Genomic DNA, 14,827 nt, shown 5'->3' with positions numbered 1-14,827 from the left:
ATGAAGAATTTTGTCGAGTGACTTTCAAACACAGAATTTTGACTATATATCTGTATCAGGATATACTCTTAGGGAGGAAAAAAGGACGAAAAAATTTTAATTGCATTTAGTAGTCTAACTGTTAGTAGTGATATTGGTATTGTTATTTTGAAACCATTCTAGGTATACTATAGAATAAAAGAATTATGTTATTTAGATAATTTTTACTAAAACCAAGACTTTCAATGTAAGAGAAAAGAAATATATGTAGGGCTTCCCTGGTGGCGCAGTGGTTAAGAATCTGCCTGCCAATGCAGGAAACACGGGTTTGAGCCCTGGTCTGGGAAGATCCCACATGCCGCGGAGCGATTAAGCCCGTGAGCCACAACTACTGAGCCTGCGCGTCTGGAGCCTGTGCTCCGCAAAGAGAGAGGCCGTGACTGTGAGAGGCCCGCGCACCGCGATGAAGAGTGGCCCCCACTTGCCACAACTGGAGAAAGCCCTCGCACAGAAACGAAGACCCAACACAGCCAAAAATAAATATAAATAAATAAATAAATTTATAAAAAAAAAAAAAAAAAAAGAATACAAGAGCCAATTTGAAGAGATTCCCACTGGCTTATGATGGGCCAATACAAGCATCAATATGAATAATGCTTGCAAAGATTGAGGCAAACCATATCTCTTTTTAAAAATCCATGAGTTCATAACAATACTCTAAAAATGGTCACCACTGGAGATTGCTATGGTATCAACTATAAAAATTAACAAAGAGAAAGAATCAAGCATTTATTCTTCCCTTCCTTTGTGAACTATTTTTCAAGATAACCAAATGGTTAAGAAGGGAGAGTCCTTTATAGAAGAACTCTACTTATAAGAACATTACAATTCTTAGAATTAGAGAATTACCAGTTGGCAACCTCTAATGACATAAGCGATCTGGGGGAAAATAATCAATGAAAACTGAAACCACAGGACGAATGGCTGCTGGGGAGCTGTTTAATAAAGGAGAGATGAGATCGACAACCCTACACCCACTGATTAAATCTCAGCGTCACTAAAAGTGGGACAACCTGACAACAAAGTACATCACTATGTTATAAAGGAAGAACTATGCAGTACCACCTATGAAGTGTTTGCATCATCAAACAGTCTTCTAGAAGACTGTCTTCAAGTCCAAGTCATTTGTGATATAGCACTTTATGGAGCCGGGTGTGCTGCTGTAATGGGAAACTTCATTACAAGCCACAAGCAAAACACTAGGGCAGCTGACATTTTCTTTTCCCTTTAGATGTACATCTGTGATGACCACAGAGTAACCGCTGTTTCTACTGGCTTTTTTTTTTTTTTTTGGCCGCGCTGCTTGGCTTGAGGGATCTTAGTTCCCCAACCAGGGATTGAACCTGCACCCTCGGCAGTGAAAGCATGAAGTCCTAATCACTGGACCGCTAGGGAATTCCCTCTATTGCCTTTTTAAAAGTACTCTTTAAAAGTCTTGGGTAGGGGATTTCCCTGGTGGCGCAGTGGTTAAGAATCCGCCTGCCAATGCAGGGGACACGGGTTCGAGCTCTGGTCCGGGAAGATTCCACATGCCATGGAGCAACTAAGCCCACACGCCACAACTACTGAATCTGTGCTCTAGAGCCCGTGAGCCACAACTACTGAAGCCTGCACACCTAGAGCCCGTGCTCCGCAACAAGAGAAGCCACTGCAGTGAGAAGCCCGTGCACCGCAACGAAGAGCAGCCCCCGCTTGCTGCAACTAGAGAAAGCCTGCGCGCAGCAACAAAGACCCAACACAGCCACAATAAATAAATAAATAAATAAATAAAATTTTTTAAAAAAAGTCTTGGGTTGGATACACCCCCAACATATGCAATCTTGAAGTCATATCCCTGGGATAATTATGAAGTCTGGATTACAATACTTTGTACATCATATTGAACTCACTGAGGGAATTCTATACATTATGTAAAGACCTGAAGGTAAAGCAACTCCCTCTTTTCTGAGGCATAATTTTTGGGCAAATAGGGTAATTTTTTAAGTATGTCCAGTGGATCCATATGTGAAAGAGCTGAAAAGCTGGTAGCAATCTTAATGACCAGCAATAAGATCATCGTGATAGCTGAATAATGGTACTTCAAGAAGCAATTAAAAATTATAGCAATCTATAATTACTGGCATATAAAGGTGTCTACAGTATGTTAAATGACAGCAAAACAGGCTTTAAGACAGTATGTACAGTACACTCCTGTTATAAAAAGGGTTCTATTAAATGAGTTAATATGTGAAAAACATAAATTTTAAAGAACAATGCCTGACACGTGGTAAGTATGCAATAAATGTTAGTTCATAGCAGCTGTTATTGTTATAATATATCATATATTGACCCTGCTTAGGGGAAGTTTTCCTTACCATCCTCTTTCTTAACCCCCATCCTTTCCTCAATTTTTAAATATTAACTTTTCCTACACTCCCCCCAAAAGCTTTAAGGTTCCATTAATTCTTCCCTTGGAAGAAAATTGGAAACAAATTTTAAAAGTGATATAGCTACACTTTTAAATTCTCTCTATAAAGTTCTTGATCATAATGTAAATATTTATATATTGGCCCTAGAACAAAGGGCAAGGTTCAACTACCATAATATTTGGTATACATTAAAATAAAATTCTGTGAAATTATTATCTTAAAACTAAAATCAGACTTCTCTAATGTACTTAGAGGAAACGTACTACCTGTATCTAGGATATTGTGGTTTTTTATATGCACACCTGTTGGATCCTGTTATAGACAATGTCGCACTCTATCATCTTTTCCATTTTCCATCCTGTGAACCAAGGAAGGGTTCACGCACACTTGAATGCAGCTGGCCCGAGGTACAATGTCAAAGGAGACAAAGTCTGCCCTCAAGACTGCCCACCTTCCCATGTGATGCCAGCCTCTTTTCTTCTTTCTTTCCCTCCCCAGCCCCTGCCAACAGCTGCTTAATCATGTCCTTCCTGTTCAGGGACCAGGGCTGCTTCTTGCCACTCTCATCCAAACATCCACCCAGGAGAGGATCTAATAAACTTTTTATACTGGAAAAAAAAATAATTGACAGGCTTCGCGTGCCATATACCTCTCAGGGGTATTTGCATTTTGAACAAGGGATAAAGACGTTTGGTTAAAGAAGTGAAATTCCAGTGGTGAAATTTAAGCTTAAGTATTTTTTTTTTTTTTTTTTTTAAGCTTAAGTATTAAATGGAGAATGAGGTTTGAAAGAAACAAGAGCTTCCTAGAATTACTTAAGGTGTTGCCTACCTGGCTAACTTAAAACCCGTATCATGATGGACTTACTGTTTTAGCCATGCTGCTAAAAGTTGCACCATTAGAACTAAATGTCAGCTTTATTATCTTCAGTACAAATGAAAATGTACTGAAGCGCACAAAACAACTATTTACCATAAGACCACCAAAATAATTATGAGCTAAACCAGCGAGTGGAGCTGCAGAGCCCATGTTCTCAGTGACATGATCAACCCTTCTGCTCTGGCATACTGTTATGATCTTATATATTTTAGAGGGTTTATGCTTTCAAAATTTCGTTTTAATGAAAATATACCCTTCATATTACTTTTTCTTTAAAAGTGTGGAAAAAAAAACCAAACACACACTTACCTGGATGTAATATGTGCCCTTTTCCTGAGCATACATCATTAGAAAACAATAATCGAGGTTTTGCTTTGTTCTCCATCTGAAATAAAAATTTTCAAAAAAAGTTAGGGACTTCCCTGGTGGCACGGTGGTTAAGAATCCACCTGCCAATGCAGGGGACACGGGTTTTATCCCTGGCCCGGGAAGATCCCATATGCCGCTGAGCAACTAAGCCCATGTGCCACAACTACTGAGCCCGCACTCTAGAGCCCGAGAGCCACAACTACTGAGCCTGCGTGCCATAACTACTGAGGCCCACACGCCTAGAGCCCGTGCTCCGCAACAAGAGAAGCCAGTGCAATGAGAAGATCGCCCACCGCAACGAAGAGTAGCCCCCGCTCGCCACAACTAGAGAAAGTCTGTGCGCAGCGACGAAGACCCAACGCAGCCAAAAAATAAATAAAAATAAGTTAGGAATCAGACTCAAAGTTAGCAAAATAAGGTTAGATGTATAATATTTTATAATATATAAAATATTGTATAATATATACATATATGCAATATATACATCACATATTGTATATACGATATTATATACACAATGTATAGTTATGTATCAGATAGATAGGTAGATAAATAGATGGATGGATATCACACATACAGGATTTATCCACTTAGGAGAGAGTGAATGAGAATTCACTCTTCTCTAATGAAGGCTTTATCGAAATATATGCTCAAAAACACTAATCCTCAAGGCGTCCTGAGGAAAAAAGGAGTCTAATGTCAAGTAAGTTTGGGAAGGACACATATTCCTCTTCTAGAGACGTATTAGTATATTAGAGGCATTGAAACATTCAGCAGTAAATACATTTCTTGAAAAAAAGTTTTTAATCCAATATTTTCCAAATTTTCTTGACCACAGCCCCCTTTTCCAGTAATATCTTAATGTCTCTAGGAACCAGTGCTTCACATACAGGTAAAAATGCTTTAAAAACCCAAAACATCATATTGAAATTTACAATATTAGGTCCTTTTGGTGAATTCTTGGCAGTCTACAGAAACACACTGACCAATGTGAATAAGAGAAGTGGCTTTTCTAAAAGCCAGTTTAAAAAAAAAAGCACACAATAAAATAAAAGCTTTGAACCACTAAGTAAACTTCTCCAGAAAATACCTTACAAGCTGATATGAATTTAATGAGTCTATCCAGAGTTTTTTTCCAAACAAATTCAATCTTAAATTTTTAAAATAACATTATATTTATTGAGAGATAATTAACCAATTATAGGGACATATCTGTTTTTGTGACAAATTAACAACTCAAGAAATACAATAAATCTCTTCCCAACACAGTGTTTTTGTCCTTTTTTCTGGTTATAGGCAATCCCAAAATAATGCCAATATCTCTTAGCTTACTTTGTCTTTAATAACAACACAAGGAAAGTTTCTAACTCTTTCAATTTTAGAGATTCAGAGATAAATAAATTCAATTGACTAATGATTTTATTGCAATTCAATTCTGCACAAGAGTATTATTGTTTTTATCACTTTTATTGGATCTGTTCTCATTTATGTTACATACAGACATGAGATTTCTATCTGGACTAACTTTTGAGTTATACTGAATATACTCTTAAGAAAAGTTATAACAACACAGAGCAGCATGGTTATAAAATTCATTAGGTTTACCAAATTCAACCTCTCATCAGAAACTCCACAGAATTTCCAATAAAATAATCAAAAAGTCATTAGCTCTCAACTAATTAGCTCAACCCTAAAATGAGTTAAGCTTCGATAAACAAGGATGACATTTATTGCCTATTATACTCAAGGGTGCACAGGCTTACCTTATTCTTTCTTTAGAATCTCCAAATGTCTCCTTTAAGTTTGTCAAGTCAGGATAATAGCTTTCAGGAGGTGATATTATTTCCACCAAGCCAGAACTGATTTCTTTAGAAAATCTATCATGAGAAAGGTTGGCTGAGTTATTTAAGTTCTGTGGGATTTTATATCTTAACGATCAACTTATATGTATAACATAAAAATACATTTAAAAAAATCTCTGGTTTTAGCATACTGATAGACAAAGGTAGAGCCACAGTATCTTAAACAAGGACCTTTGCTTCTCTTTTGTCTTTCTTTTTAAAGTAAAAGATATGTCTTTTGGGGGCAACAAGAGATACATTTCAATGAAGAAACCCATATCAGGACTAATTTCATGATACTGCTCTTAAAACTACAAAGGCAATATTATAAAAACTAATGGTATCTGCAACTTACTAAGCTGTCCATCTGTTACCTGCTATGTGCCCTACTCACAATAAACTGTTAATAAACCTTTGCAGATTTTTAGACATAGTTTAGCACTGAGGTTTGAAACTGCTAACTGACTAGCTGCCCTGACAGCAGAAATTTTTTTTCTTGCTAAACAGAGTGTGAAAGATTTAAGTGATCTCATATGACTCTCTATTCACTGTCTTCAAGATTAAAGATTGTTGTTTGATAGTGTTACATATATATGACATTCAAGTCTTTTCCAAAATGAAATACACCAATGTATCCTATCAGACAACTTGATATATACACACATACTTTATAATATAAAAGACCAATGATAGGTGGTCCAGTGAACACTGAACTCCACAGAAAAAATGAACTGTAAAAGAAGGTGTTTTCTTTTAGCAAAAAGCCAAGAGATAATAGTAACTAGAATATTTTCATTTCCATAATTAAGAAGAACTTACTCTTTCTCCAGGTTGGCTACAACACCATTTACATAATCAATATCTGTCTGGGAGAGAAAAAAACAATTATACCAACATTCATGTTTTTATATTTTTATCTTTATATTTTATTTAACTTTTAATTCTGAACTGAAAATTAAATAAATGATTAAAACATTCATTGAAAACATGAAATTTTCAGACAACTTATGGGATTTGCACTTCCATATTCTACTGTATTGCACTGCTATATATCACTGAGTACTAACCAATACAATAAGCAGATTCTTAAGTTTTTATTGTTTTCAATTGTCTATGTTCAATTCAGTAGAAAAAACTGAGCACAGAAACTATTTCTACTTCTTCTGCAACATCCAAACTGTAAGTAGTGAATAAATAACAGATGCAGAATGCTATAGGGAAAGATTTTTCCACTTGGAATCATAAAACCCAGGTTCCAGATTTGCCTCTCTAGCTACTGGCCTGTATAATCTAAAGAAAGTCACTCTCTGAGCCTGTTTCCTATTCTATTTAAAGAAAAACGGGGGGGGGGGGGTTGGGAGGAAATAATACCTCAGACACTATGACATTACATGATAAAGCTATGTAATAAAAAGCAGTGTTATTCTGTATTATTGTTATTATTTTATTATTAAGCTGATAATGAGAACCCAAGTCAAGAGTACTTTAATCAGTCAGAAAAAAACGTTTATCAAACCTGTGAACTTCTAAATTATATATACAAGTGGAGAGCCAATACTCCTGACCAATTTTTAACTACAGTGACAACTTAAAATGCTCAACTGTTAGAAGGAATCAACGATATATCTCGTACAATCTATGTTATAAAAGACTGCCAAAACACTTAATACTTGAGGAAGATAAGCTTTATCTTTTTTGGTTTAACACTGGAAATTACAAAACTACTGAATTATAAAAAGTTGTTTTAGAGGAGGCTTTTTGGAAAAGTATTTTAACTTTAATTTCTGTTAATTGAAAGTAATTCCTATTTTTATCGTTAAAGATGTAGGAGTGAGACAACTTATTAAGACCATGTCCTTCAAACTCTTAAAGAACTATGGAAACACAACTAGCACACAGCTCAAAACCCTCCGTCCTTCCCCTACATAAACCCAAACACATCCTACCATTCATCAGGCTATGATTTTAGAGAACATAATCAAGTCTGGTTTATATAACCTTTAATGAGTTTAGTAAGATCTGAAATTCAATTTGATAAGCATTTATTGAGAGCCAGTGATTTGCCTATCCAAGGAAACAGGAATACAGATGAACAAGACCAGCTCCCTGTCCAGTAAGCTGTCCAAGAGGGCGGCCAAGAAGAATAAGTTTATGTGAACATAGATCTATTATGTAATGTATAATAAAATTTATGAAATGCAAGTGATCCATATCTAAAAATACACATAATCCTTATGTTGCATGTTAACTAACGCAACTAGCAAAAGACTCACTTAAGCGACGGTAATTGGTGTCACCATTATATACCAGAAGCGATCCTACCTGGTATCAGCCAAGGGAGTGATCGTGGGGCTCCTCTGAAGAAAGTAAACATGTAACTGGCCTAGAAACACACAGCCAAGCCAGTCTTTGTCCCCATTTGGGCCTCTACTTGCCTCTCCCCAACTCTTATATGTTGGCCATAAGACAGGCAGTCTCTGAGATATTGGGGGCTTCATTGCTTTAAATTAAAACAACGCTTTTTCCTGCAATCTTTTTTTTTTTTTCTTTATTGAAGTATAATTGCTTCACAATGGTGTGTTAGTTTCTGCTTTATAACAAAGTGAATCAGCTATACATATACATATATCCCCATATCTCCTCCCTCCCGCATCTCCCTCCCTCCCAACCTCCCCATCCCACCCCCCCAGGCGGTCACAATCCTGCAATCTTTTTTAAAGGTCTGTGGAGACTTTTTAAAAGGTACTATTTTTGTTTTTATTTCCATTTCTCTAGGAGGTGGGTCAAAAAGGATCTTGCTGTGATTTATGTCCTAGAATGTTCTGCCTATGTTTTCCTCTAAGAGTTTGATAGTGTCTGGCCTTACATTTAGGTCTTTAATCCATTCAATTTATCTTTGTGTATGGTGTTAGGAAGTGTTCTAATTTCATTCTTTTATGTGTAGCTGTCCAGTTTTCCCAGCACCACAAAAATAAACAAATGGGACCTAATGAAACTTAAAAGCTTTTGTACAGTGAAGGAAAGCATAAACAAGACGAAAAGACAACCCTCAGAATGGGAGAAAATATTTGCAAATGAAGCAACTGACAAAGGATTAATCTCTAAAATATACAAGCAGCTCATGCAGCTCAATATCATAAAAAACAAACAACCCAATCCCAAAATGGGCAGAAGACCGAAATAGACATTTCTCCAAAGAAGATATACAGATTGCCAACGAACACATGAAAGGATGCTCAACATCATTAATCATTACAGAAACGCAAATCAAAACTACAATGAGATATCATCCCACACTGGTCAGAATGGCCATCATCAAAAAATCTACAAACAATCAATGCTGGAGAGGGTGTGGAGAAAAGGGAACGCTCTTGCGTTGGTGGGAATGTAAATTGATACAGCCACTATGGAGAACAGTATGGAGGTTCCTTAAAAAACTAAAAATAGAACTACCATACGACCCAGCAATCCCACTACTCGGCATATACCCTGAGAAAACGATAATTCAAAAAGAGTCATGTACCACAATGTTCATTGCAGCTCTATTTACAATAGCCAGGACATGGAAGCAACCTAAGTGTACATCAACAGATGAATGGACAAAGAAGACGCAGCACATACATACAACGGAATATTACTCAGCCATAAAAAGAAACGAAATTGAGTTATTTGTAGTGAGGTGGATGGACCTAGAGTCATACAGAGTGAAGTAAGTCAGAAAGAGAAAAACAAATACCGTATGCTAACACATATATATGGAATCTAAAAAAAAAAAAAAGTTCTGAAGAACCTAGTGGCAGAACAGGAATAAAGATGCAGACGTAGAGAATGGACTTGAGGACATAGGGAGGGGGAAGTGTAAGCTGGGACGAAGTGAGAGAGTGGCATGGACTTATATATACTACCAAATGTAAAATAGCTAGTGGGAAGCAGCCGCATAGCACAGAGAGATCAGCTCAGTGCTTTGTGACCACCTAGAGGGTTGGGATAGGGAGGGAGACGCAAGAGGGAAGAGATATGGGGATGTATGTATATGTATAACTGATTCACTTCGTTATAAAGCAGAAACTAACACACCATTGTAAAGCAGTTATACTCCAATAAAGATATTTTAAAAAAAAAAGGTAATATTGTCCTCCAATTCTGAGAATATATCCGTGAATCTATAAATGAGATATGTATATTCTTAGGGTATGTGAGTGATAATGATTGGGACAGGTGGGAAAAAGAGTAGACATACATAGTGAAAGAAGAAAGAGCATTCCCCCCACCCCCGAAGAAATCAAGTCTTCTTCACGGTTAAGTAAAATTAAATTTTTAAATTAAAACTAAAAGATTTATTAATACATACTACAACATGAATGAACCTTGAAAACACTATGCTAAGTGAAAGAAGCCAGTCACAAAGGACCACACATTTTATAATTGCACTTATATAAAATGTCCAGTATTTTTTAAAAATCTATAGAGACAGGAAGTAGATTAGTGGTTGTCTAGGGCTGGGGAGAGAGCAGTATTAATGGGTAATGGCTAAGGGGTGCAGAAATTTCTCTTTGAGGTGATGAAAATCTTCCAGAAATTGATTGAGATGGTGGCTACAGAACTCTGACTTTAAATAGGTGAGTTGTATGTTATATGAATTCCAAAAAAAAAATAAATAAATAATCAAAAACACAAAAACTAAGAGATAGAAAAAAGTTAAATGTAAAAAAAAAGTATTTCAGATTGTGCATACAGAACTATGGGTCAAGCGGCTTCTCTTAGGGATGTATAAGGAAAAGTTTAAGAAGCATAAAAGCAGGTTCAAGTAAGTCACTAATACTGACACCAATTCATCAGCATAGAGTCATACACACGTAACAATTCATCAACATATACACTTGGCTTAAGAATCAATTTTTCCAGTGGTGTATAAATTAGATGAAATGACAGTAATAAATTCCAATCTTTACTTTAAATCAATAATTTATAAAGTCCAAATGGAAAAGAAATAATTCTTTGCCAAATGTCACGGCAGTCAGGAAACTGTAACAAAGTCATACAATTTCAGGGAAACTTTCAATTAAAATCAATATATAAAATAACACATCACTTTTGAATATGCGATAGCTGTCGTGTTCAGTAATACTGCAAAGAACAAATATGTGAAATAGAAATCTGAGTGAACAGATACTTCTAGAAATAAATTATAGAAATTTATTTCTAATGGCCCAAAGAATAAAACAGAAAGTTAGAGGCAACCTCCTGTGAAAGATAAACAAACGTTACAAATGTCAGAAACTTTTAACAGTTACCAGTTGTAAAACAGTTACCCAGATGAAAAAGAAGGAAGAAATTTTAAGCACTAGATCAGAAAAGAACATAAAATTAAAAGGACTGAATTTTAAATAACTTGAAGGTAAAAACTGATTTTTAAAAATGTCCTTTATATGTAAATTTACTATCTTCTTTCCAATCATTTCATTCCACAAATATTTACTTGGTGTCTACACCATAAGCGGGGATATTTATATCCGTATCGTATCCGTATCATCAAGCTCTGAGTTTAGATTAGCAAATAAAATAGATAAGATCTCTGCCTTGTGAAATTTAAAATTTGTGGAAGATGCAGTCCATAAAGAAAACCAAAATTATATATATATATATATTTATAACTGAATATTTATTAAGTGCTATATAACTAGTATGCAATAATAGAGAAAAGCAAGCAACCTATTTACACAGGATAGTCAAAGAAAGTCTGAAGATTTGACATCTGAGCCCAAATCTGATACATATTTCTATTCAAATCGACAAAAATAAACAGAAAATACTAAAAGGAATAATGTAAATTAATTGATATGTTAATTAGGGCTTTGCCTCTGCCCTTAGACAGGGTATGTGCAAGATAATCCACTGGAATAGATCATAGCGTAAAATTTTCTATTTTGTATATATTTTAGAGGGTATAATATGCTATTATTATACACATGTACAGACTGGGGGCTGCTGCCCAATGCGATACTGAGCAGGAAAGCTGGGCTTGCACTGCTGTACTGGAAAAGACCAGTCCTGGTGAGACAGGAAGGCTGAATTAGCCAAACAGGCCACCAAGCGGTCACTGGAAATAGGCCATAAAAATAAGGATGATATCCACCACCTTTGCTGGTTATCTTCTAAATAACCTCTGATGGCTTTATATCACTCGGTTGATAGCTCTGTTCCAAGTCTTCCCCATCCTTGTTCCTAGTGGCTAAATTTTCTTCTAGTTATGGGTCGCTTTTTGGGGGGCTCCTTGGCATACTGGCTAACAACAACAATTTTTTATTTGATACTGGACATTACAAATGGACAGTGCTGAGTGTCTTGATTTTGTTGTCTTCTTTCAGAAAGCGCTGAGCTTTATTCCAGCAGGAGTTATCTGTGGATCGGTTGATCCTTAAAGGCCTCTAAGCTTTGCTGGGGTGGGCTGAGAATAACCACTTCAAGGATGACCACTTCCTTGGGCGTCTCCACTGAACGTCCTGGGTTATCACCAGGTGCTCACCGTTCCGGCTGGTCAACCTCATCCTACGTGAGCAACGGGATATGGTCAGGTTACAGCTCCCTGATCATCCTTTTTCCAAACCTGTGGAGCTTCACCCTGTGTATGTGGGTCCCTATCCAACAAAGACTCAAAGGCACCATCATCTTCTGTGCAGCGTCTCTGTTCTGCAATTTCCAGCTGCTCTCTTCGGGATTCCCCTTCCTGCAACGTGATCTGGAAATATCTCCAGGCAGAAAGTTGGGACAATAGTGGTGCTCATTTCTCTCTCTCAGGGAATCACATCCTGCTGTCCACTGTCTGAGAACAACTGGATTGTATATTTTGTCTAGCTTTTTAGTTGCTTATAGCACGAAGGTAAGTCCAGTCCTTATGAACTCCATCATGGCTGGTAGCAGACGTCAGTTTTATATAATAAAGAACCAATGAGAATTCCAGAAAGATAATGGGTACAAGTGACAAATCAAAAGGACTAAAATGACAGGCCTGTGCCAGAATGCGGCTGGCAGCTCATAATAAATTTTGTTTCCCTAGGGGTCCAAGGAAAAGGTATTCCTGTACACCTAGTGCTTGGTTTTTAAGGTTCTTTAAATTCAGTGCAGATGTACCAACAAAGGCCAACAAATACCACAGTTAGCTTGTAGTTTCTAAAATAGTCAAGCTGTTCAAAGATAAGAGTGAGAAAGCGGAAGTTAAAAGGACACACAAGAGAAAAAAAGAAACCTACTTCTTCATTTTCAATATATCTCTCATAGTCTTTCTTCCTTTCCTTCTCCTAACAGTCAGCTGATGCTACAGCAACAGTTCTCAAACTTTTGTGATCAGAACCCATTCAGTTCAAAATATGTTCCTAGTTTGATGACTTCTCACCACCGCCAAGCCTAGCCTGGATTATTACAAGTTTTCTAAGTAGCCTCCTCGCTTCTGCCCTTTCCAAAGCAGCCACTGTGATCCTTTTAAAAGGTGAGCTATACCAAAAATGCATAACTGCAATCTAATCATGAGAAAACATGAGACAGACCCAAATTGAGACATTCCACAAAATAACTGACTAGTACTCATGAAAAGTCTCCGAGTTCATGAAACACAAGAAAAGACTGAGGAACTGTCAAAGATAGGAGGAAATTGGACTTCCCGGGTGGCACAATGGTTAAGAATCTGCCTGCCAATGCAGGGGACACGGGTTTGAGCCCTGGTCTGGGAAGATCCCACATGCCGCGGAGCAACTAAGCCCATGCACCACAACTACTGAGCCTGCGCTCTAGAGCCCGCGAGCCACAACTACTGAGCCCACGTGCCACAACTACTGAAGCCCGCACGCCTAGAGCCTGTGCTCCACAACAAGAAGCCACCACAATGAGAAGCCCGCGCAACGCAACAAAGAGTAGCCCCCGCTCACCGCAACTTGAGAAAGCCCGTGTGCAGCAACGAAGACCCAACACAGCCAAAAATAAATAAATAAATTTAAAAAAAAAGATAGGAGGAAATTAAGGAATCAGAACAACTAAATGTGGTGTGATATTTTGGATTGTACACTGGAACAGACAAATGACCCTAGGTGGAAAAATGTGGAATGTGAATAATGTCTACAGTTTGGCTAATAGTATTATATCAATGTTCATTCCCTGGTCTTGATTATTTGGCTACATAAGTTGTTAACATCAGAGCAGTGAAGGGAATACTCTGCATTACTTCTGCAACTTTTCTGTAAATCTAAGTTATTTCAAAATAAAGTTTTTTAAAGTGCCTTCAAAGAAAAAAAAACGTAAGTAAAGTGTCTTCTCTACTTGAAACCCTCAAATGGCTTTCCAGATTAGCAGTTCACAAGACAGACCCACTCCCTGTTTTCATAAAGTAAAATTTTATTGGAACACAACCCCATCCTTTCATTTACATATTGTTTCTGGTGTTTTCGGGGCTACAACAGCAGAGTTGAACAGCTGCAACAGAGACTGTATGGCCTGCAAAGCCTAAAATATTTGTCATGTGGCCCTTTACAAAAAAACTTTGCCACAGTTCCCTGACTGAGGGTAAAAGCAAAGTTCTCACGATGACCTGTAATGTCCTCAGTGATCTGGCCCAACCTACTCCTCCTCTGCCGACCTCCTACTGCTAAGCCCCTCACCTTTTCTGCTCCAGCCACACAGGCCTCTCCTTGCTGTTTCACAAAATGTGCCCAGCAATGCTCTCACCTGAGGGCCTTGGCACATGCTGTTAGTCTGCTTGGACTGTGCAACTCTTGCACCCTTCAGGTCTCTGCCCGAATGTCCTGACCACTCTAATAAACCATCCCTTGGCAACCCTGAACTCCCTTTCTTGTTTACTCTGATTTATTCTCCACAGCATTCTCTACCATCTAACACATCATATATTTGTTTTTTATCTGTCCTTCTCTACAATGTAAGTTTCATGGGGCAGAGGCTTTGTTTTATTCGATGATATGCCTAACACTTACTGCTGCTTCAGTAAATATCTGTTGAATTACAAGCAAGTTTTACAGGATATTATATATATACATATACATATATATGTGTGTATATGTTTTTATATATATATATTTTTTTCTTCTTGACTGGCATTTCTGTGATTTATAACCAATGCATAAGTAAACATCTTAAAATATACCTTCTAAAACAATTACAGGCCAAAAATACTACTGAAGCACCAAGACAGTAATCTGTGATTTAAAATCAAGAATAGAAACAACTAATAACTAGACAGATAATCAGCAAGTCTGCAGAAGGCTTGAACAACACTATCAACCAACT

At 37.1% G+C, this 14,827-nt stretch overlaps 1 protein-coding gene across 4 annotated transcripts in view; it reads right to left on the bottom strand.

The window, feature by feature from the left end:
* MGAT4A (alpha-1,3-mannosyl-glycoprotein 4-beta-N-acetylglucosaminyltransferase A) overlaps positions 1-14,827 on the bottom strand; it is a 135,117-nt gene that overhangs the window by 19,554 nt on the left and 100,736 nt on the right. For all 4 annotated transcript variants that reach the window (XM_059942681.1, XM_059942680.1, XM_059942679.1 and 1 more), the window contains exons 6-8: positions 6,356-6,402; positions 5,459-5,572; positions 3,636-3,711 (exon numbers count right to left, since the gene is read on the bottom strand). In XM_059942681.1, the coding sequence (XP_059798664.1) occupies positions 3,636-3,711; positions 5,459-5,572; positions 6,356-6,402 (237 nt within the window). The remainder of the gene's footprint in view (positions 1-3,635; positions 3,712-5,458; positions 5,573-6,355; positions 6,403-14,827) is intronic.

This window comes from Balaenoptera ricei, chromosome 13, assembly GCF_028023285.1.
Source record: "Balaenoptera ricei isolate mBalRic1 chromosome 13, mBalRic1.hap2, whole genome shotgun sequence".
Classification (NCBI taxonomy): domain Eukaryota; kingdom Metazoa; phylum Chordata; class Mammalia; order Artiodactyla; family Balaenopteridae; genus Balaenoptera; species Balaenoptera ricei.
This window is presented reverse-complemented; position numbering and strand designations above follow the sequence as displayed.